General features: G+C 35.6%; 1 protein-coding gene across 3 annotated transcripts in view; it reads right to left on the reverse strand.

Moving 5' to 3' along the window:
- Nucleotides 1-405: 405 nt before the first annotated feature.
- Nucleotides 406-25,129, reverse strand: part of DDX4 (DEAD-box helicase 4) — a 72,278-nt gene continuing 47,554 nt past the window's right edge. For all 3 annotated transcript variants that reach the window (XM_035291563.3, XM_078365494.1, XM_035291564.3), the window contains exons 10-21: nt 23,360-23,407; nt 23,208-23,255; nt 22,829-22,971; nt 22,065-22,217; nt 20,784-20,938; nt 18,143-18,272; nt 15,981-16,147; nt 13,771-13,916; nt 3,831-3,930; nt 2,398-2,668; nt 2,145-2,255; nt 406-1,102 (exon numbers count right to left, since the gene is read on the reverse strand). In XM_035291563.3, coding sequence (XP_035147454.2) covers nt 1,016-1,102; nt 2,145-2,255; nt 2,398-2,668; nt 3,831-3,930; nt 13,771-13,916; nt 15,981-16,147; nt 18,143-18,272; nt 20,784-20,938; nt 22,065-22,217; nt 22,829-22,971; nt 23,208-23,255; nt 23,360-23,407 — 1,559 coding nt within the window. In that variant the 3' untranslated portion in view covers nt 406-1,015. The remainder of the gene's footprint in view (nt 1,103-2,144; nt 2,256-2,397; nt 2,669-3,830; nt 3,931-13,770; nt 13,917-15,980; nt 16,148-18,142; nt 18,273-20,783; nt 20,939-22,064; nt 22,218-22,828; nt 22,972-23,207; nt 23,256-23,359; nt 23,408-25,129) is intronic.

The raw sequence follows: 25,129 nt of genomic DNA on the forward strand, positions 1-25,129 counted from the left end.
ACCATTGTACTCCAGCCTGGGTGATAAGAGCAAGACTCTCTCAAAAAAAAAAAAAAAAAAAAAAGAAAAGAACTTCGTATATTCTAGGCATAGTAGCATAGTAAGTTTAAGATATATAATGGAAAATGAAGAAACACAGGGATCTTTCCACTGATCTTAAGATATAAATCAAAACTTATGGCAAGAGTAAGCAGCACTGTTTTTTGTGGATAAATGGGTTTGAGTCCTAAGATTGATTTTCATTGCCACATCTGTGTAGTAATGTATACTATACATAAATAATTTATGTGAAACTTTGATCACTACATTGGTTACAAAAGACACACAAAAAAACAAAGTTTCAAAAATACAGGAGTTGGGGCTAGGATACTGAACAAAGAAAAATTTAAAGTGCTGATGGAAAACTTAAGGGAAAAGTGTTTCTTCCTTTATTTCAAGGAAAGAGTGTATATTATAAAAACAAACATTGTTATGCCATTGAGTACAACGCTCATGTCACAAACATTTAACCATTTTCATCATACATCTGATGATCTAAAAATCAAAATCACTTTGAAAGGCTTAAGTCTTCTACTGTTTCTTAAAGATCATGCTATCACATTATAGTGACACACTACTGTCTTAAAGGCTCAAGTAAAAATGAGACCCAGTAATTTTTGACCAAAAGTGTATCATATCCTAGATACTTGTTTTATAAGATCAATAAACACTATAGTAAGACTTGGCATTTAAACATTAAACATATCTAAACCCCCTGAAGAATATATGAGAAATAAGAAAGACTTTAGAATGCTTTAATATTTCTAGTTAACACCATTTTTATCAGTAACTGCAATGTTGTAACTTTTAGCATCTCACATAACTAGTTAGTATGTATTTCTTTTTAAGTGTAGGAGAGAGAACACAAGGACAGGAGCTATGACAATGTCAGGTTTTATACTTCTGTTAAAAACTCAAAAATGAAAACTATTTTCTTCTCTGCAGCAAAACTACAGACTTGAAGGATGTTTCAGTTTTAATCCCATGACTCATCATCTACTGGATTGGACATTTGTGAAGAAGAAAATCCTGCTGTGTTCAAAGTGCTCTTGCCCTGGTAGTTCTTTAAAAAAAAAAAAAAGAAAGAAAGAAAAGAAAGAAAGAAGACAAAGAAAGAAAAAAGAAAAGAAAAGAAACAAACATTTAATTTTATGACAACTTTAAAGTTACGTCACTCAGAATGAGAGCAAGGACTCAAGGTATCTACCATGTCTTCCCCAAATATACAAAGAACTTCATTCTCACTAAATCTGATTCACTTGAAAAAAAGGCTCATGTCAAACCAGGAAGTCTAAATTGCAAAAAATGTCTCAAGAAAAATATTTTTTAAGCCAATTGTTTTGGCAAGTGGGGAAAACTTAATGGACTACACTCAATGAATAAGCATAAATATTTAATTAGCATGCTTACTGTTTCTGTATAAAAGTGGTGCTGCCTATAAAAACCTGACATACCAAAAAAGACTCGTAGCCTTGTGGCTGGGCACAGTGGCTCATGCCTATAATCCCAGTAATTTGGGAGGCTGAGGCAGGTGGATCACTTGAGGCCAGGAGTTCAAGACCAGCCTAGCCAAGATGGTGAAATCCTATCTCTATTAAAAGTACAAAAAAAAAACAGCTGAGGATGGTGGTACATGCCTGTAATCCCAGATACACTTGAGGCACAAGAATTGCTTGAACCTGGGAGGCAGAGGTTGCAGCGAGCTGAGATCATGCCACTGCACTCCAGCCTCGACAAGAGAGCCACAAACTATCTCAAAAAAAAAAAAAAAAAAAGAAAAGACTTGTAATTCTAATAGGTCCTGTATTTTATATTAATGTTGTCAGAATTCAGAAATTAAATAATTCAATTAGAAGTTTAGAAGATTCCAAATTAAAATTTAAAATCTGGGAAAGGAGACTGTTTGGGTATAAATCTCAAAAGTTAATTCCTGACCTTTAAAACCAAAAATGTGTATATACATAAAATGTTAATGAAATAATAAAGTAGCTACCTTCTAGGCATGAAAACAATGGGCTGATTATTATAGTTACTTCATAATATTAAGCATAACGTTTACAAAGAGTAACTGAAATCCAAATTCTGAATTCTTCCTTTCTACTAACCTTTCTAGTATCAACTGATGCAAATACACTTCCTCTTGTACTACCACTGAAGCCAGGAATGTATGCACTAAAGGCAATTTCTTCCAGCCATGCAGGAACATCCTGTTGAGCCTTAAAAAAAAAAAAAATGACTTCATATGCAACATAAAGTCTTAAAGATTGGAAAAGTTTACTTGTTATGTACATATACATAAAATGTCTACTTTCAACAACAAAGGAAAACTATCCATTCTGTTTTAAAAGTTTAACTTACATCTGTTAATACTTTTATTAGAGGCTGTGCTAAATGGTTATCCGATTCAGGATCAAAAAAGGAAATTGCTCTGCCAGTATTCCCACAACGACCAGTACGCCCAATTCGATGAACATATTCATCAATGGTAGAAGGAAGATCAAAATTGATAACATGCTGTACATTTTCAATATCTAGCCCTCTGGCAGCTACTGAAGTAGCAACAAGAACTGGGCACTTTCCACTGCGAAAATCTCCAAGAGCTTGCTCCCGCTCTCTCTGTTCCCGATCACTTGAAAAAAAAAAAAAAAAAAGAAACTATGTATTAGGACCACTCTTAAAATCATTAAAGTGAATCGTTAAAGTTCAACATACAAATTTCTTTTTAATAATCGTAAGAATAGCATTTGGCTGGGTGCGGTGACTCACACCTGTAATCCCATCACTTTGGGAGGCTGAGGTGGGCGGATCACCTGAAGTCAGGAGTTTTGAGACCAGCCCAGCCAACATGGTGAAACCCAGTCACTACTAAAGATACAAAAAATTCAGCCATGTGTGGTGACGCGCGCCTGTAATCCCAGCAACTTGGGAGGCTAAGGCAGGAGAATCATTTGAACCCAGGAGGCGGAGGTTGCAGTGAGCTGAGATTGCGCCATTGCACTCCAGCCCAGAAGACAGGGCGAGACTCAGTCTCAAAAAAAAAAAAAAAGAAAGAAAAAAAATAGCATTTAACATTAATGTCCACGACTTCTTATATAACAGGTACTATACTAATTCCTTCCAAGCTACCATTTTATTTAATCCTTACAGTAATGCTTTGAGTTGCAAAAATTATCCCCATTTGCAGATGAGGTAAAGTAACAGCTAATATGTTGAGCCAGAATACAAACTCAACTCTGACAAAAATAAAATCTGATTATATTCTCTATGCTTTATAGTCTTCACATAAGATATACAACTACTTGATTAGAATGCTTGCTTAAAAAAATTTTTTAGAAAGTATAATTTCAGAACACTATATACGTGATTAATATTTTAGGACCCACTAATAAAGTGCCAAAAAAACTGTATTAACATGACATTTTAAAGCACTCCAATTTTTTAAAGGCATAAGAAAGATTATATTTAGCAAAGGGAAAACTTGATCAGGGGCCAGCGATCCTTAAGATCTCTTGAGAAGTTTCTACTCCTTATACTGAGGCTATCTAAGGCAGACCTTTATCTTACCCACCACAACTACTTCGTTCTAAAAACTAAGAATGAAGATGAAAAATAATAGTTTAGTACTCCTGGGTATTACCCTTTACCTCACATAAAGGAGAATAATAATTTAGTTCTGAGAGAATTCTGAATCCCAATTCCAGGATTATATCATATTAGTTATATAAACTGATGTTTCTTAAATACCAATTAGAAGTTATTCCCCTAATAGGAAATCATACTTATCTACTCACCCATGAATACTTGTAGTTGATATTTTTTCTTGACAAAGAAAAGTTGCAATAAAATCTGCTTTCTTCTTAGTTTCAACAAAGACCATAGTTCTTTCATCACCTACAAGACAACAATACTATTAATATTTAAATGTCAAAAATGAAAAAATAAAGCAGAGGTGGGAGGCAGTGCTTGAACAGGAAACTTCGTCCACCATTGTATTTATTTATTTATTTATTTTTTTTTTAGATGGAGTTTCGCTCTTGTTGCCCAGGCTGGAGTGCAAGGTGCAATCTCGGCTGACCATAACCTCTGCCTCCTGGGTTCAAGCGGTTCTCCTGGATCAGTCTCCAAAGAAGCTGGGATTACAGGCATGTACCAGCATGCCCGGCTAATTTTGTATTTTTGGTAGAATGGGGTTTCTCCATGTTGGTCGGGTTGGTCTTGAACCACTGAGCTCAGGTGATCCACTCACCTTGGCCTCCCAAAGTTTTGGGATTAGAGGTGTGAGCCACTGCACCCAGACTAATTTTTGTATATTTAGTAGAGATGGGGTTTCACCATATTGGCCAGGCTGGTCTTCAACTCCTGACCTCAAGTGATCCACCCACTTCGGCCTCCCAAAGTGCTAGGATCATAGGAGTGAGCCACCGTGCCCAGCCATCCACTGTATTTATTACCAGCACCCACAGCCAGGCCGGGTATCCGAAAGAGACTCTAATTCCTGAACGGATGTCAAAGATACAAGGACTGTTTTCCTAGTTTAGGGATTTAAAAAATTAGTTTGCCCTTCTTCCTCCCAGGCCAACACAAGAAGTAGAACCTTAGGGAAAGGTAAATCATATCTGCCTGCCAACCCTTGGTAGTATAAAATTGTCTCAGTACTTTCCTTCCCTCCATTGCCCTCTCTCTATAAATGTCTTTTGCTGTCTTCCTCTCAAGATAATCCAATCTTTCATTCATCCTTGATTGTCTGAGGTGTTTATAATAGTGGCATCTGACCCAGGGCTGCTTAACTCTATATAATCAGTGTTCCAAACATTATCTCTAATTCAAATCCTTTCATTCCCAAAATATTTTATATATTAAAAAATTAAATGACAATCTTATCCCAGGGCCTTAAAGAATATTTACTCCTTAAAATACTTATCTGGTAGAAATTCAAGCAAGGGCTGGAGATTTTCCCACCCAGGGAATTTCCCTATAAAATGTTAAGAGAAGAAATATCATTTATAGCTTTAAAGGATATAAAAATCATAATCACTCTCCCCATTTCTCTTTCAGCTCATATTTAGTGCCTACTAGATGCTTGTCACTCTTTCTGTTGGAAACAGAGAAATAAAAGCCCTACTCTCACTATGGGGAGGCAAATAAATATTATGCATCTGTCCTAAAAAGGAAAAAATCAGCAAGATAAAGGGTCCAGAGATGATTACTTTAGATAGGCTTATTAGATAGGCCTACTTTAGATACTCCAATTAGATGGTATCTTAGTAAAGATAGTGAACTGTGCAGGTATCTAGGAAAAGAGCCTTATAAGGGAGAGGAAAAGGTAAGTTTAAGGCTCTGAGAAATGGGTGTTCTTATGCTCATCAAACAGAAAAGAGACAGATCCCAGTGTGGCCTCTACATCTTGAGCAGAAGCAACACAAAAGGCCATGAGGCAGAAGTCTACCTGATTCATATGAGGAACAGTAACAAGCCAAGTATGGCTGGAGTAGGGAGAGCAGTAGGAGATAAAGTCAGAGAGGTAACAGAAACAGTATCATATAGGGCCTTGAATGCTACTGAAAGAACATTTTTACTCTGAGAAGGGAACACATGAGGTTTTCTGCAGAGAAGTGACATGATCTGAACTTTGTTTTAACTGAGCATTTAAAGGATTCTACATATATTTTGATGGTAGAACCAAGACGATTTTGCTAAGAGATGAGATGTACAGTTTAAGAAAGAAATTAAGAATGACTCCAAGATTTTGTTTGAATAACTGGAAGAATGAACTAACATTAACTGACATATGAAGACTACAAGAAAAAAATCATTGAGATGATATTTAAGTCTCAGATATCTATTAGATGACCAAGTAGCAAAATCAAAATGGTACTGCTTCCCATAATAAATGAGTTAAATATTTGAATCATGGTCATTTTATATTTATTTCAGAGTGATGATTTTATGTTTAATAAAAATTATGTTTCAAGATCTCCAGAGGCCATCCAACAAGATGCCCAAGGCTAAAACTGATTTATCTGACAGAGCCTAGGTACCTAGCACTGCTGAGCACCTCAAGTCCTGTTCTTATCTTGTCTTTGCTTCCCAGTGTGAACTGCAAGTAGCAAGAAAAATTTAACTCTGCTGACTGTATTTCTCAGTTTCTGTACTAATTTTGTATTTGCTCTAGGTCAGACAATTAAGCTATTTCCTACTGGTGGCGGCAATGACTGCACATTTAGTTTTATGGTAAGACTATCTGATGATCTCTGTTGGGTGAGAAATGACGGGGAAATCAATTTTATAGTCTAATTCTCTGTTTATATTTGCCACCTGTGAGCCAAAATCAACTAAGAATCTAAAGAATTCTAGCTTTAGTGACTTGATCATAATTTTTTGTGTTTCTATGTTCACTCTTGACCTGTGGCTGAAGTGGCAGAACTGAGGCTATAAGTTATCTTTGTGTCTGCAATTCAAAAAGGGCTTTATTATTTGTAATCAGTATGTTAATATCCTAAAGAAGCATTAACACATTAAATTACAAAGTCTCTCAAAGGAACTCTATTCAAATTTGCTTATAGAGATGAATAAAAGAAATGTTATAGAGGTAAATATTCCTAAAATCTCAGAAAATAAATTGAACTTGTAATACCTCAGACTGTATTAAACTTTTAAAAAATATACTTTAAACTGTATTAAACTTTTGAAAAAACTTACAAGAATTAATCAGAAACATTTTAAGAATCCAAGTTGACATAATTAAATGAAATCTTTGGTAAATGAGACTCATACCTTTGGTTTACAAAAACCTTTTTTCCCCCTATTATCAGTGTTAAGTTTAACATAAACACTTATTCTACTTGGGTTTGTTTTTCCTAATGTATAGAAGTTTACCAGCCAAATAAGCTAGTATTATTCCTCCATGATATTTAGGAGTATGAAAATGAAAACCTGTGTTCAACTAAATTTAGTCATTTATTCAATAGTATTTATGTTTTTAAAAATATCATCTTGAAGATAATTTCCAAAATCTTCAGGCAACTTAAAACAGCAAACAATGCTTATGTATGACATCTCTCAGTTTCCCACCTCCCTGCTCCCAGTTGCCTTTATGAAATAGAAGTTACTATGATTAAAAGATAAAATTAACATAAGTGGTTAATTATATCTTAAACAACTTATGCTAGGAATAATAGTGACAGAAATACAAACTGTAATTGCTTTTGTTTTTCAAGGAAAAAAAGTCTTTTGGTGGCTTTCCAACATTTTGGTCTGTACCACCTTTAAACTCATAAAACATTAACAATCCTAGAATTTTTCTTGTGTGTTTTGATATTTACCACATCAAAAATTAACACCAAGATAATCTTTACTTATTTGAACAATATTTCCATATTAAAATAAATAATTATTAGTATAATTATGAAAATTGTTTTTACCTCACAGATCCCATTAGACGATCTCAGAGAAACTGGGAGAGACTAATTTCATCCTAAAATGTCAGTTTGTTCCAGAACGTTGAAAAAGTACAATGAAAGATAAAACTTGGAAACTGAATTTTATCTTCTTTGATTTATAACACTTGGGTCAAAATAAGCTATAAAAGGTGTTAATTTTTAGCAAAGGTCACTCAATTTGGATGGAATTACTTTCTTAATTTGCTGTTTAATACTTTCACTTACAATATGAAGAGTTTTTTTTTCCCTCAGAGTCATTACACTAGATGAAAAGTTATTCTTTGCCTTCCTTGTAATCAGCCTAGATAGCTGAGATTCTGTTGGCTTTATCTCGTCTGTTAAAAAAAAAAAAAGACTAAAGAAGGAAAAAAAAAAGACTAAAGAGAAAAGGTTCCCTATTTATGAAAGAGCTGTGGTTCTTTACAACCACGTTAATTTCTATCTTTACTTCTAAATGTTTTATTGTCACTTCAATTAAATTGATAACCAAATAGTTTATCTAATACTCATGAAGCCTACACTAATCAAATATTCAACTCTCCTGACAACTCCTACTGTCTTTTTAAGCTCAAATTATAAATTTAGAAGAAGATATCTACCTAGAAAACTTTTGAGATTTGTCAGAGAGCCCCAGAAAAGTACAAATGTTTATTATTTCACCTGATAAAAGAGTCTAGAAATGATTATGCTTTTTAAATGTATTCCTATTTAAAAGCTGTACAGTAAGAGTTGTCAAAACTAAAAGACTATACTCTTCCAAGATTAAAGAGAACAGGTAAAATGTTAATAGAGATTAAGTATTCCTAATTTGAAAATCCAAAATCCCAAACTTTTTGGATAGTGACATGATGCTTAAAGGAAATTCTCACTGGAGCATTTCAGCATTTTGGATTAGAGATAATCAACTGATAAACATATTGCAGATATTTCAAAAGTTAATAAAAATTTGAAATACTTCTCATCTCAAGCATTTTGGATAAGGGATACTCGACCTGTATTTTTTTTTTTTTTTATGTATACTTTTTGGGAGTCCCTGATGATTTGTAAATTCCCTCACCTTCCATAGTATGTTTTTACCCTCAGGATAAACATTGTTCAAAACTCTATAAAGGAATTCTATAGAGTTTCCCTATATTCATCAAAGTCCTGAAGGTACGCTGCCTGATGCAACAGTATAGTGCTGCCAATCATAAATCCACTTTTTAAAATGTCTACAACCTTACTTCTTTCCTAACTAGAATCTAGTATCTTCTCCAGTGTTTCTTCACTAGGGATGTATGCCAGACTTACGTATGGCATTTTGTAACAATATAAATGTCTGAATCCTATTCTACATCTACAGTTGAACTCAGTTCCCGTTTTGTCTTTCGTTGGGCTTTTTCAACGTTCTGGAACAAACTGACACTTTATGACAAAGCAAATCTTTCCTGGAGTCTCCAAGATCCTCTAGAGAGATCTCCGAGGTAAAAATAATTTTTATAATTATACTGCTAAATCTATTACTTTATACTCTTGATATGGAAAATTATGTCTGTCCATTTTCATAAATAAGGTTACTTCTTTGAAAATAGGCTTAATCAGATTTTTTGCCTAATATTTTTTGAATGGCTTTATTACCTTTATTTTGCATGTCACAGAAAAAAAATTATCAGTAGCATTATTCTTATTATGAACCCTCTTCAAACCCTCAATATTTACCAATTACCAGTAACTAATTTACCATGGTCATTAAATCTGTCATCTTCAGACAGCTTTTGTTTTATTTAGATGCTTGCCAAAGGCTGTGCTGTAAACTACATATCAGAGTCTGTGTCCTTAAGGACAGACTCCAAGCCTTGTGAAGAACTATTAATACTTCAGAGAATAGAGTCTTGGGTAGAGGAGGTTCTAAAGTTAACTGCTCTTGACAACTTTTAGACTATCACTGGACTGAGGGAGATTTCTAGGACTAGTCCTTCCAGAAACAGAATCATGCAAGCAGATCCCTAACATACAATGAAATAAGAATTACATAAGGACTGAATGAGCTGATGGAGAAAATCTCTGTGGTTGTTTGCAATATTGTTAATATTATTTTAATATTAATATTCTATTTTCTGGAAGAAGTCTTTTTTCCTCTTAAGCTAGCTGTAATCTACACATTTTGTTGACTCTGCCTTTGTAAACTAAAATGAAATAGTCTAAAATCGTATTTAATCTCACATCTCACTGACACACCATTCCAACCCAAATTCAGATTTCTTACCTAAGTCTCCTTACTTTTCATGGTAGTGTACTTGCTTCAGCAGTTAAATAAGAATCTGTCTGCCTCCTTTTACCAAGATATAAGTGGACAAGTTAACTGTGCAACTAAGATCTCACCTGGATTTCATATTTGAAAATGGCGTAATAGGTAGGACCAGATACTTTTTTTAAGGAACAAAGGTTGACTTTCTTTACGGAACCAATGCCTATTTTGATGGCCAGCTTATATGGAGGTCTGGTGCTTGGCTTACATGGCCCAGTCTGAGAGATTTTAAGGCTGGCCATCCACTTCCTCACAGGACAGGAACCACAGGAAATCTAGGGAACCTTTAGTAGAGTGAGATTCATTCCAATTTATAGGTATTGCAGGTGAAATCTACTAGAGAGTTTCTAAGACTTAGTTTCCTATCCCTTAGATAGAAAATAATAAAGTATTCTTAAAGTTCAATCTGACATTCCTTGTTAAAACTTCCAGACAAAAGTTAATTTTGTGATTTCAGTAACTGTCAATACTGTACAACTCTAGATTGGCAAAACAAACTGAAGGAGGCCGATACTGCTAATGAACAATCTTGCTGTACCCATGCAAATAAGCAAGTCAAACTTAAGACCAAACTTCCTGTGATCAAGACTAATCCCTGAGATTTTTTATTATGGTCATGAGGTAGATACAGGCTATCAGAAAAAATTATAGAAGAATTTGAAGTAAGCAAAAAAGATGACTGTCTAAGCACAGTCTTTGTGCCTTCTATAGTCTTTTTCATAACTGTTGCAACTGATAGCTGTGCCAATGATTCTCAACAAAAATGCAAATAGTTTTCCCCGAAATGTAATTGATTATTGCATTCGAATAATGACCAGTTTTACATCTATCTGTAAATTAAATTCTAGCATTCCTAATTGCCTAAACTAGAGGTGTCCAATCTTTGGCTTCCCTAGGCCACATTAGAAGGAGAATTGTCTTGGGCCACACATAAAATATACTAATACTCCCAACAGCTGATGAGCTAAAAAAAAACAAAAAACAAAAAACAAAACTCATCATGTTTTAAGAAAGGTTACAAATTTACGTTGCACCACATTCAAAGCTATCCTGGCCTCCATGTGGTCTGTGGGTTGGACAAGCTTAGCCTAAACATATGTGTATTCTTTGAATTCTCTTTTTGACTAGCTGTAACATCTTACTGGTTCCCTTGGTAATTAAAGAGGTCAATAAATTCTTTCATCCCTGTTGATTTAAAATTATGAAAAAGGTATTTTGGCTATAGTAATGTATTTAAAGGAAATACATTACTATAGCCAAATAGTGTATTTGGAAAAAGGAAAAAAAGAGCATTATTAAGTGAAAGAGTAGAAAAGAAGATAAATTATATGAACAAAAATTTGTATAATTTGAGGATATACTGGATGGATATTACATGCAAAGTTAAAAAGATACCAACTATGAACCCTAAACCAAAAAAAATATTTAGCAGCTTAAATAATACAAAATTATATCAATAATGATCACTATAATACATTGACCTTTTCTCAAGGGCAAACTAGCACTTCTGAAAAACTCTCTCCTTTTGGATTATTTGCAAAATAAACTTTATCCCATAAGCTCATATATAAAAAAATCTTGGCCAGGCGTGGTGTCTCACGCCTGTAATCCTGGCACTTTGGGAAGCTGAGATGGGCAAATCACGGGGTCAGGATATCAAGACCAGCCTGGCCAACATGGTGAGACCCCATCTCTACTAAACACACAAAAAATTAGCTGGGCATAGTGGCAGGCACCTGTAATCCCAGCTACTCGGGACACTGAGGCAGGAGAATTGCTTGAACCCAGGAGGCGAAGGTTGCAGTGAGCTGCCATGACACCACTGCACTCTAGCCCTGGAGAACAGAGTGAGATTCAATCTCAAAATAAAATAAAATAAAATAAAAATAAAAATAAAATCTTAAGGTGACTATATTAGAAATATGTTCTAACTTCAGCAAAACCATATAGTGCTCCTTTCTTCTGCATTAGCAGCTTCAATTTATAGTGGGCAAGTTATCTGACCTCCCATATTGGTTTCTTCATCCCTAAAATGGGATCATGACAAAATCTACTTCATAAGGTTGTTTTGGGAATTAAATGAGCTAACACATGTACGATAATCAGGACAGTATGTGGCCCATAGCTGTTATTATCTTTATATGCTGATAGTGTATATTAAGACAATATTTGATGAAGCCAACTAATAACATTTCTCAAACTCAAGATAAGTATTTGGTTTTAAAAGTTCTCATAAAACTCAGCACAAACTAAAGACCAGAAGCCTATAAGTGCTTTTTAAGTCACCTTTCCATTTTTTCCTTTTTGCTCATTATTGGAAATTAGCTGATGTTTCATCTTCACATTCCTCCGTTTCAACACTGACATTCAAGCTGAAACAGAAGTACTAAAATGGAGGGTGTAGATGGGGAAAGTATAACATATAAGTAGAACTAGACTGTGAGGTAATAAGAAGGTATCAAAATGAAGGTATTAAAATTTTTGTTTCCAGTCTCAAAATAAGGCTATCTTAAACAACCAAATTTAAAAAACCATGACTTCCAAAATAAAAACTGGGCCCGGCATGGCAGCTTACACCTGTAATCCCAGCACTTTGGGAGGCCAAGGTGGATAGATCACTTTAGCCCAGGAGTTCAAGACCAGCCTGGGCAACATGGTGAAAACTCCATCTCTACAGAACCTAAAAAATTAGCTGGGCATGGTGGTACACACCTGTGGTGCCAGCTACTAAGGAGACTTACATGGGAGGATTGCTTACATTGGAGGTTGAGGCTGAGTGATGCGTGGTCATGCTACTGCACTCCGGCCTTAGTGATAAAGCAAGGCCCTGTCTCAAAATAATAATAATAATAAAAATAAATATTGGGGTGAGTATGGTGGCTCATGGTTGTAACCTCAGCACTTTGGGAGGACAAGATGGAGGACTGAGGCCAACAGTTCAAGACCAGCCTGGTCAGTAGTAAGAAACCTATCTCTACATATATATATACATACATACATATATACATATATGAGCAAGCCAGCCAGCCAGCCAGGCAGGCATGGTGGCACATTCCTATAGTCTTAGCTACCTGGAAAGCTGAGGTGGGAGGATTGCTTGAGGCCAGGAGTTTGAGGCTGCAGTGAGCTATAACTACACAATTATATTTCAAGGTAGGCAACAAAGTGAGACCTTGCCTTTAAAAAAATAATAAAATAAAAATAAAAATTGATTGGGGCAGGGTAGAGAAGAAAAAGATTTCCCACAGATATTGTGAAGGAACAGAACTAGATCTTAAGTTCCTTTTAGCTCTAAAATTATTCAAACTATGAACTTGGGAAACCTTAGGTACAAGAACTAGGAACCACAAACAAAAACAATCAGCTTTTGATGGAGTAATAGTGTGATATAAATATGCGTCACTACAAAGCCTTTCTAGTTTTCTAAAACAAAAAAATAGATATACTTCTGCTGGAATAAAGTCTCAAATCCTTCCTATTTTCAAACCTCATGGAGGAGAAAGGACCGTATTTTTATATAATTTACACAGAAAACTGAATCATAAAATTTCTTATAGGGCTGGGCGTGGTGGCTCAAGCCTGTAATCCCAGCACTTTGGGAGGCCGAGGTGGGTGGATCATGAGGTCGAGAGATCGAGACCATCCTGGTCAACATGGTGAAACCCCATCTCTACTAAAAATACAAAAAATTAGCTGGGCATGGTGACACGTGCCTGTAATCCCAGCTACTCAGGAGGCTGAGGCAGCAGAACTGCCTGAACCCAGGAGGTGGAGGTTGCAGTGAGCCGAGATTGCGCCATTGCGCTCCAGCCTGGGTAAGAAGAGTGAAACTCCGTCTCAAAAAAAAAAAATAAATTTCTTATAAAAGAGCTTTAGAGAAAGAACAATTAAACTTATTAAACATTTAAAGAGAACAATTAAACTTATTATAATTCTTTAGTAATTTTTAAAAATTATTTTAAAAAGGTTGAAATCATGACCAAAAAGAGTATCAATGTAAGATACCTATATTTCGTAGAATTTCAACAAGTTTTTCTCTTTTTGAGAACTGGCCAACTTGGAGAACAGTCTGCTGCACATCTCTACATGCTCCACCCACTTGTCCAACAGCAACAAACAAATAATTCGACTTTAAAAACTCTGCAGCCAACCTTGAAAAACGAAAGATTATTCTTTAACTTATCCTCCTCTTCATTAGTGTTCATAATATCCACTGAATTCATGCAGGTGTTATCTCAATCAGACAGCAGATAATAACAGCTATAGTAAGATGGTTGGTTACTTGTATCATCCCAGTAATATTTTGAAAGACCAGTATAAAATATTACACTTTTGCAATATATGTAACTACTAGTGAAAAGTGTGTCAAAGTATGGATACTGTCATTTCAAGTGGATTTGCTACCCATGTAAAATGTGTATAACCCTAATAAAAAGCATGAACTAAAAGCAATAAATTGTAATAAGGAGGAATTATTTTTTAGTAAAAACTGAAATGTAAGCCTCAGGCATAAATTCTATTCTCCACTCCTTGCTTTTATGAATACTATTATTGTTTTCTGAAAATATTACCTGTGAAATTACTCTACTTCAAATGAATGATTTCAAACAAACTAGATCTTAGGTCAGTGCTCTGTCATGACACACACAGAAGGTAGTATTTGTATAGCACAACTGGGCAAAACAAGTGAGATGAGACAAAAGGCCCAGCGACATAGTGAAATCAAGATGGGTGTGCCTGCCCCGAAGGTTATCAATACCTGACACACAGTTAACTCACTATCAGCATGCAACTGAGAAGTCTTGCTTCATTACATCACATACAAACATGGCTGCTAATCAGACAATTACCAAAGCAGATGGTGGGAATGCAAATACCACCTCTCCAATTGAAGATACTATTCAATTGTTAAGAAATGATTGTTTTATGTACTGCTAAGAAAATTATCCTGCAAATTGACCTTGTGCTGTACTATGAGTTATATTTTTCCCCAATAAAGAACTTTTGCTAACTTTACACGAAGATTTATCATATAAAATTAAATCAATAACCAGCACCACTATTCAAGGGCTTGTGGAACATTTGATATACTAGCACAAGATCCCATGTAACATTCTATCAAACCAGGAAACCAACTTTAAGGCAAAAGAGGTGCTGGGATAGACCCATTACCACAGGATTCACAAGTAATATATACTGTACCACTCAGAAGCTGCCAACCTGAGAGAACTGTGGAACAGTCTGCAGAAAGAACAGTTCAAGGGCCAGTTTTGAGGCAACTCTTTAAGAAGATAGGGCATCATCCAACAAGACACAGTAATTTTTCAAATCAAAGATCTATATATGGTACATGACTCTGGAAATCCAGGAGAGCAAGCAATACTGGCCCACCTAGCATCACTTCCAATGACCCACTTGGGAAATCTATACTTCCCAGCCCTTCCTGTCCTCCAACTTTATGTTTTACAGGTTTTGAGGTCTTGGTTCCCAAAAAGAAAACAGTTCCACTAGAGAAAACAGCAAGAGTCCTGCTGAATTGCAGATAGTCCCCAACTTACAACAGGGTTACATCCCAATAAACCTATTGTTAAGTCCAAACTATTTTAAGTCAAAAACGCAATTAATACCTATGATCAACCATCATAAAGTCAAAAAATCTTAAAATTCTACGTTGAACCATTGGACCATCTGTATAAGCTTCTGCTGTTGCCTGGGTACTTCTGGCTTCTTGAGACAAGGGGCTGGCAGGAAAAAGAGTCACCATTCCAGTAGGGATGTGTCACCTTAATCTCTGAATTAACTAGACCACATGGTATATAACAGGATTCTCAAATATCTGCCCAATAGTTGGCATATGAATTTTCTACCAAAGCGCCCAGTTCTCCCAAATTCTATACATTTAAGTTCAAAAAGGTGGCACAGCAATAAAAACAACTTCATTTAGTAAGCACTTATTAAACCCTAGCTGGGTTCTATGCTACTCCCCCCCCCCACACACACACACTTGCTCTCTTTTAAAAGAGATGTGATGTTAATTCAAAGCCAGGAATAAAGGTAAGAAAATGGAAAATGCGGCAAACATCTTAGAAATACATCTATTTTTTTAAACTACCTATATTAAAATCTTAAAGACAAATCTCTAAAATAGAATATTCACATTGCTTCCACTTTGATAAAAGTATATAACCAAATGATTTTTAAGAAAAAAACTTAACCTCTGAATTTCCTCTGGAAAAGTTGCACTGAACATAAGGGTTTGGCGCTGTTCTTTTGATGGCATTCCTGGGCAAGAAATTAACTTCTTCATTTCTGGTCCAAACCCCATATCCAACATGCGATCAGCTTCATCCAAAACTAAATATTTGATCTGTTTGAGACCAACCTTGAAGGATATTTTCAAAGGTAAAACAGAAAATTCATATTAGTTTATATTAAACTACTTTCCACAATTCCAACTGTTAAAATACTGTTAAGAACAAAGACTAGAAATCAGTGTATAAAATGAGAATTGTTATGCTTAGATAATATTACTGTATATTTCAGTTCAATTGGGTTATAAAGCATTTTTAAAATTAAGTCTAAAATAAACCAAAAATCTAGATCAACACTGTGCAATAAAACTTTCTGCAATTACTTAAAAGTTCTATTATCTGCACTGTTTAATATGCTAGTCACTAGCCAAAGGTAGCTGGCTATTAAGCACTTGAAATGTGGCTACTGTGACTGTGGAATTGAATTTTTAATTTGATCATTCTTTAAAATTGCTACACATGACTAGTGGTTACTGTGTTGGACAGAACAGATCCAGATTATATTATTTGATAAAGTTAGACTCTAATGTGAGAAAATATCCTAACAGCATGACATATTCTAATATTTTCTAACTGGTAAAATTTTTTCTAACCTCTTCAAATGCTTAGTAAATTCTCCCTTCTCTGATCTCTCAGAACAATCAGGAACCTTCTCTGACCTGTGCATGAACATCTATTACTATAAATAGAAGAACACACGTGCAAAGCGGATTTTGGTACCACTATGAAGATGTTTAGCAAGAAAGCATCTCTGGGTCATTTTTTAAAGTATACTAAGAAAAGTGCATTTATGCAGAAATAAGTTTTTTTTTTTTTTTTTTTTTTTAGTAACCCAGAGAGATTAAAGAGACTCTTAACTCAGAAGGACCCTTTGAAAAGTTTTTAAAAAGCAAATCTGGGCTGGGCAAGGTGGCTTACACCTGTAATCCCAGCACTTTGGGAGGTTGAGGCAGGCGAATCACCTGAGGGTCAGGAGTTTGGTATCAGCCTGGCCAACATGGAGAAACCCCATCTCTACGAAAATATAAAAAAAAATTAGCTGGGAGTGTATGCCTGTAATCCCAGCTACTCAGGAAGCTGAGGCAGAAGAATTGCTTGAACCCTGGAGGCAGAGATTGCAGTGAGCCAAGATCATGCCATTGCACTCCAGCCTGGGTAACAAGAATGAAACTCCATCTCAAAAATAAAGTAAAAAGCAAATCTGGTTCATTAAGGTAAACTGAAAGTACTGATTTAGAGATGTAAAAATATGGCATATGAATTTTTAAATAAGTACATGGCCCTAAAATCTTTTTAGATTTAGAAAATTAACAATCCTGGTTGATATCACTCCCATGCTTACACAGGAGATAGAATTATTGATGTTACAATGGGTTTCTTTCTTTTCTTTTTTTTTTTTTTTTTTTTGTTTTTTCACTCTTGTTACCCCTGCTGGAGTGCAATGGCGCAATCTCGGCTCACTGCAACTTCCGCCTCCTGGGTTCAGGCAATTCTCCTGCCTCAGCCTCCTGAGTAGCTGGGATTGATTACAGGCACGCACCACCATGTCCAGCTAATTTTTCTGTATTTTTAGTAAAGACGGGATTTCACCCTGTTGACCAGGATGGTCTCAATCTCTTGACCTCGTGATCCACCCGCCTTGGCCTCCCAAAGTGCTGGGATTACAATGGGTTTCTTACAGGAGAAAACTATTTCCCCAAGACATGTATGAAATCAGATAAAAAGTTATTAACTGCATTTTTACCCCAGCATAGTGGGATATAGAATATGTAATTCTGGAATCAGACCCAGATTCTAACATCAGCTCTATACTTACTAGAGCTAACTGAGGGATTCTTAAATTACATAATCTCATTAAGTTTGTTTTCCCAAGTATAAAATAAAAAACACTATTCCTGTGGAGATTATCTTGAGAATTATATAAGAACAAATTCAAAGAATGTGATGGAGGCTAACACATAAATGGTGCTCTAGTGAATACATCTGTCTTTACCTCACATTCTTTCCTTTTCCCATATCAAAAAAAAGTATCAATCTCACAACTTTGTTATTCGTATAAGCCATACCTTTTCTTTGCCTATGATATCCATTAGTCTTCCAGGAGTAGCACATAATATATTACAGCCTTGTACTATCTGTCGAATTGAATGACCCAGCTGGGTTCCCCCATATATAACAACAGCTCTTACACAAGTCCTGTTAAGAAGAAAACTAAATGTCATTTTCTAGTTACTTAAAAAACTAGGCATCTGTTTCTAACAAGATGTAAAACAAAACCCAAAAAGAAAGAAAAAACATTCAACTATCTAAAAAATATTAAATTCTGGCCAGGCATGGTGGCTCATGCCTGTAATACCACCAGTACTTTGGAGAGGCCAAGGCGGGTGGATAACCTTAGGTCAGGATTTAGACCAGCCTGGTCAACATGGTGAAATCCTGTTTCTACTAAAAACATAAAAAATTGGCCAGGCATGGTAGCACGTGCCTATAATACCAGCTACTCTGGTGGCTGAGGCAGGAGAATCACTTGAACCCAAGAGACAGAGGTTGCAGTGACTGAGATCCCACCACTGTACTCTGGCCTGGGCAACACAGAGAGTCTCCATCTTAAAAAAAAAAAAAAAAAAATGTGATCTTTTACTTGATTTTTAAAAAAATTTTCAATAGTTTTGGGGGAACAGGTGGTGTCTATTCTCCCAAAACTAATATGGATAAGTTCTGAGATCTTTTACTTTATTCAAAAGACTGAAAGCAATATAGTACATAAAGATTAGCAAGATATAAACACTGAAATACACAATCCACATGTTTTACCAAAAGACCAGGTTTGATATTAAAGTGATTTTAACAAGCATGGAAAAAGATGAAATCACCTGTGGTGGTTTTAACGTACATATAGAAATTCTTCGATATATTCCTTCCTTCAAATATGGATTCTATCTTCCCCCTTCAGTGTGGGCAAGGCTGGCCACATGATTGTTCAACCTGCCTAGTCACACAGGGTCCCAAGTTCAGAAGAACCTTGCGCTTCATTTAATGCTGTGCTGTTGCTGCCTTGAAATTTGTAATAATTGTATAACAAGGACCCTGTACTTTCAATTTTGCACTAGTTCCAATAAATTATAATAGCCACTCCTGAGTGGGGTCAAAATTAATGACTTGCTTCTTACAAAGAGAATGCGGCAGAATGACAATGTGTGACTTTTGAGATTATTTCATAAAAGCTATTACAGCCTCCTCTTTGTTCTTACTGATCACTCAATCTAGGGGTAGCCAGTGCCATTTAATGGATAATTATGCACCCCTATGGAAAGATCCAGTGAAGCCTTCAGATGACTGCAATCCTGGGTGACATCTTGTCTACAATCTCATAAAAGACTCTTAACTCAGAAGGACCCAACTAAGCCAAGCTGTTCCCCAATTCCTAAGCCCCCAAAATGGTGAGACAGTAAATGTTTATTATTGTAAGCAACTATCTTTTAAGGGAATTTGTTAATCAGCAATAACTCAATGTTGGCAAAGGGTATATTGTAATTGGACTTCTGATACACTGCAGGCACAAATATACATTAAGTGCAAGCTTTAAAATAAGTTCCTGCTCTTTAACATTAAAATTGATAAAACTCTAATCTAAAAAATACATAGAAGATTTTTTTTTTTTTTGAGTCAGGGTCTCACTCTCACCTAGGCTGGAGTACAGTGGCGCAATCACAGCTCACTGTAGCCTTGACCTCCCAGGCTCAGGTAATCCTCCCATCTCTCAGGCTCCTGAGTAGCTGGGACTACAGGGGTGCACCACCACACCTGGTTAATTTTTGTATTTTTTTTTTGTAGAGATGGGTGGGTTTTTGCCATGTTTCCCAGGCTGGTCTCAAACTCTCTATCTTGGTCACCCAAAATGCTAGGATTACAGGTATGAGACACCATATCCAGCCAAAGCAGAAAAACCATGTAGCAAGATGTACGCTGCAATTTTGTTTACATTAGCCCCAGGTTAGAGAGAATCTAAATGCCTCAGAATAGAGAAATAAATGGTATTCACATGGGCAATTTTAAAGTCATTAAAAATCAGGTCTTATTATGCAATAATCATTTTCTGTATTAAAGTTATCTGTAAAAGAATATAAAATTATTAGAATACCTTAAGTTCCTTTTTTAAATATACATTAAAAACTACCAAGAAATAACACCAGTATGTTCACTATTTTCCATTTCTAGTATTACTGTTTTTTAAATTAAAATTTTACTTTTGTAGAGACAGGGACTCTCCCTGAGTGTGGTGCTGCAATCACAGCTTACTGCAGCCTCAAACTCCTGGACTCGAGCAATCCTGCCTCAATCTCCTAGGACAACAGGTGTGCACCACCATGTGCTGGATAGTTACTTTATTTTTTGTAGTGACGTGGTCTCACCATGTTACCCTGGCTGGTCTCACACTCCTGGCCTCAAGCAGTCCTCCTGCCTGGGCCTCACAAAGCACTGGGATTATAGACATGAGCCATTAAGTCCAACCTATTAACCTAATTTTTAATAAGCCTATTTCTTTTTAAAAATAAAAAGGATTCCATAAACAGGATAACAAAAAATATACTTTAAGTAATGCTAAAAATTACAAGAGTGCATTATTACTAAGTACTTCCCAAATGTGAGGGGAAGAAAGTCTCTAAAGAAAAGACTATTTTGTGAGTAGCATTCTGATGTACTTACCCAAAAGAAAATTTTCTGGCTTCCAAATAAATCTGGTTGACCAATTCTCGAGTTGGTGCTACAATAATACACTCTGGTTCCTGCAACTCTTTAAAACGACTGGCAGTTACTCCATCACGCATCATATGGGCCAAAATTGGCAGGAGAAAAGCTGCCTAGAAGTTAAGTTGCCTAGGTTACAAATTTATAGTGCATCACTTTCATCCCTATGGAAAGCTAATCCTCATGTCCTTACGGCCTTTAGACTCTACTTCCATCTTACTGGTAAATTTAAGATGAGAAACAAAAACTTTCATTTTAATGTGTTCTTAACATTTAGGTCTTTATGCTCATATGATACAATATAAAATTTGATAAAATTAATCTATCCTATCAAAATTTTAGTGTATTTTAAAAAGCATACTCATGAATTCTTAGATCAATATCTTTGGCCTATTTGTAGAGGAAAATAATAGATGTAATTGCTGCAAATCATTACAGTGAGCAATTACTCTAAGTTAGTCCTTTTGAGGTCATAATAAAATTCTCACTAAGAATGGATGATAAAAGTGGTCCACAGAGTAAAATCTTGGAAATCATTATTTGTGTTACTGAACACATTACCCTTACTGAAGTTACCGAAAATTCTGTGCTATAGTTTTCTCATTTAAGCAAATAAGACACTTGCTAAAATCCACCTCGAAAACCATGTTTAACACTCTCATCAGCTGCTATACAATACCTATTTTTCCCTACAATTCTATTACAAAAGGTAATTAAGACTAAAATAGTATGACCTCATGGACTCTATGACCTTAGAAATAATAGTCTCATCTCAGAGTCCTAAAACCAACCTGGTCTCATCAGACTTCTTTTGTAATTAGCATAACCTGAGGTCACTTAATACTAAGGAATCATGTACAATGCATGTAACTTTCTCATTCTTTATCTTTTGACTCCAAGAGCATACCAGCTATATTACAGAAATTCCTTTCTCCTTCTCTTACTGTTTTATAATCTCTGCTTTGACTTTCAGTCACTTTGTTTTAGATACCACCATGTTTCAGAAAGAGCTGCATACTTAAACATCTATGGACTGTAACACTACTCTAAAAACAGATCAGAATTCTTTCTTCAGAAGTACACAAATCCTAGTAAAAATCAGAAACAAAACCATCAATACTTATTACAGGTCATTGAAATCATCTACAAACCTCCTACTAAAAAGAAGAAACTCAAGTTACTTAGGAAGAATCAAAGCTCAAAAAACCTAACAGTTTGGACATGTGGGGAAAGACTTACAGTCTTCCCAGACCCTGTTTGAGCACAAGCCATCAAATCTCGTCCTGCAAGTATGATAGGAATACTGTATTTTTGCACAGGAGTAAGCTTAGTATAACCAGCTTTAGCAATGTTGTTACTCAGTGTCTGACAGAGATTAGCTTCTTCAAAAGTCTGGAAAAAAAAAGCAGTGATTACATTCTATATATCATATGCAGATCATTTATAAGCATATTTCATTCAAGCTAGTTTCAAGTTCTGTTAATTCTACTTTATATACTACTTTACTAACATGCCCCCATTCAAAAGTAAATATTCAAAGCCTGTATATTATAATATGATTTGACAGAATCAGGAAGTATCTCCCACAAACAGTGGTTTTAAAAACATTTTTCCTGTCCCCTTGAAACCTATGAGATATGAAGAAGTCTGCTCAGTAAAATGGGTTGTTCTATGTATAATTATCAACAGGAGACAGAGGGCTCCCCCTCAGAAAAATCACTGCCCTAAGACACACTTTCTCACAATTTTGGGGAAACATCTTGACTCTCTAGAAAAAATATTTTTTTAAATAAAATTCTCATCCTGGTATAGGGAGTGGGGATGAAATTTATTAATCTTTTAACATAGCAATTTGTAGACAGTAAGACATCATTCTAAATTTTCAACCTAAGATCTTAGGTACGAAAGGTGAAATCTGTATATTGGTATCAGCTTTAAAAACTGTATCATGTATTTTAAAAGCAAAGTTTGCTACACAGCTAATACAGAAATAATACACTGACCAGAATTGCTGGTGGTGCATCATGTCCAGACACTTCCACAAGAATAGTGTCGTATTTGTCAAAGTTTATGCCTGTCTGATAATGTGCAAAGATGGAGTCCTCATCCTCAGGTGGAGGAGGGGGTATGTAGGTCACTTTTGGTCCTTGAAATTTAAATTAAAAACATAATGCACGTTACAGAGACTAAAAGAAAAAATAAGAGAAAATAGACAAAAATTGACAAGATCAAATCTTAATTACTATGGAACTTCTCATTGCTTACCTTTTAAAGTTTTCACTGTTCAAATTTTTAAAAGATAACTGTTTTTAAGTAAAATACTTAAGCATTGTTATTAAAACACAATATACTTCCATGTAAGTCACACAAATGTTCATATACCTTGAGTATCACCACTTTCTCCTCCTTCTGCTTCTGACTTCCCAGAATCTTAAAGAGGATCAAATAAAAAAGAAATACATGGTTTTTTTAAAATTGAAGGATAAAAGAACCCTCACTACAAAAATAAAATACCTTGTTTATGGAAAACTTACTCTTTCCAGAGCCTGTTACTACTTCTTCATTTAAACCTTTGTAACCACCTATTAAAGAAATTTGTAAATGACAATCAGTCAAGATGCAAGGTTATGAACATCTTTATTTTCACTGCTTGCCTTCAAAGAGAACAAGTTCTAAAAAAAAACCTTTAAATTCCCTTCTTGCAAATGCTTGAGACAATTAAGACAAATAGAATCTCGTACATTTTTAGTTTCTGTAATATTCAAAATGATTTTATGTAGGTGAGACTATTATAAACTACTACATTTTGTTTAAGCCATTACATTTCTTTCCTAATCAGCAAAGGAATGTATTTTCTAAAGAATCTGTGTTGGGGGGGTGCCCCAATACCATCCCCAGTTCACTAATTGCTAGGAGGACCCACCAGATTCAGAATTATAGTCAGACTCATGGTTATGATTTATTAGAGAAAAAATAGGGAGTACAATCAGCAGAAAAAAAGGTGCATGGGCAAAACCCAGAGAAAACCAGGCCTAAGTTTCCATATGTCTTCTACTGCAGTCACACAGGATGTGCTTAGTTCTGCCAGCAATGAACTGTGACAACACGTGTAAAATCTACCAGAGAATATTATTAGAGACTCAGAAGCTCATTAGAGACTCAGTACCTAGGGTTTTGAGTAGGGGCTAATATTGTACTCACCTTCTGCCTGGCACATACCAAATTCTAGTCTCCCAGAAGGAAAGCAAATACTCAGCAAAAAAACACAATGCACAAATGGTTTAGGCACAATGAGTTACTTTAACCAATTAGGGTGGTGGGAACCCATCCCAAATCCAAGTTTTCAGATGCTACCTGTGATGATTAATTTGTGGTGTCAATTTGACCAGATTAAGGGATACCCAGGTAGCTGATATAGCATTACTTCTGGATATGTCTGAGAGGGTTTTTAAAAGAGACTGGCATTTGTATCCGTGGACAGAATAAGATCCACCCTCATCCAGAGAGGGCAGGCATCATCAATAGGCTGAAGGCCAGATAAAACAAAAAGGCAGAAGAAAGGCAAATATTCTCTCTCTTCTGGAGCTGGGACACTCTTCTTCTCTTGTTCTTGGACATCAGAACTCCAGGTTCTCTGGCCTTTGGACTCAGTACTTGTACTAGGCAAGCTCCCACCCCCTGACTCCGCCCCACCAAGAGGTTCTCAGGTCTTTGGCTTTGAACTGAGAGTTACACTATCATTTTCCCTGGTTCCTTTGGACTTGGTCTGAAGCACACTACTGGTTTCCCTGGTTCTTAGCTTGCAGACAGCCTATCATAGGACTTTCTTGGCTTTGATAATCTTATGAGCCAATTCCCCTAATTAGACCCCTCTCATCCATCCATCCACCCACCCACCCATCCATCGAATTCCTCCTCCCTTCCTTTTGATCTGTCTCTATAGAGAACCCTAACTAATATACACTAGCCAAGGAACAGCCTTTTAAGTAAGATTTTCAATTTCGTTTACTGATGAATTTTCGATGAACCATCAGGCCTGTTACCTGCTTTCTATGTATTACCTTTCTGATTTTTAGATAACGAGCCATCTATTATGCCACTTTTAGGTACTATGACTGCATTAGATTCAAAAGCTAATTAAATATAACACTTTTCCATACCAAGTCTCTAATTTCCTTATCCTGTATATCCACAGGTTTTGAAATCCTCCTTCACATAGGCTGTGAATATTTGTGGAAGATTTGGTTTAGCTAGTCTTTAATAAACTTTTTCTATATAGAAGAATCCAAGAATCAGCAGGGGTA

Source organism: Callithrix jacchus, chromosome 2 (genome assembly GCF_049354715.1).
Source record: "Callithrix jacchus isolate 240 chromosome 2, calJac240_pri, whole genome shotgun sequence".
NCBI lineage: Eukaryota > Metazoa > Chordata > Mammalia > Primates > Cebidae > Callithrix > Callithrix jacchus.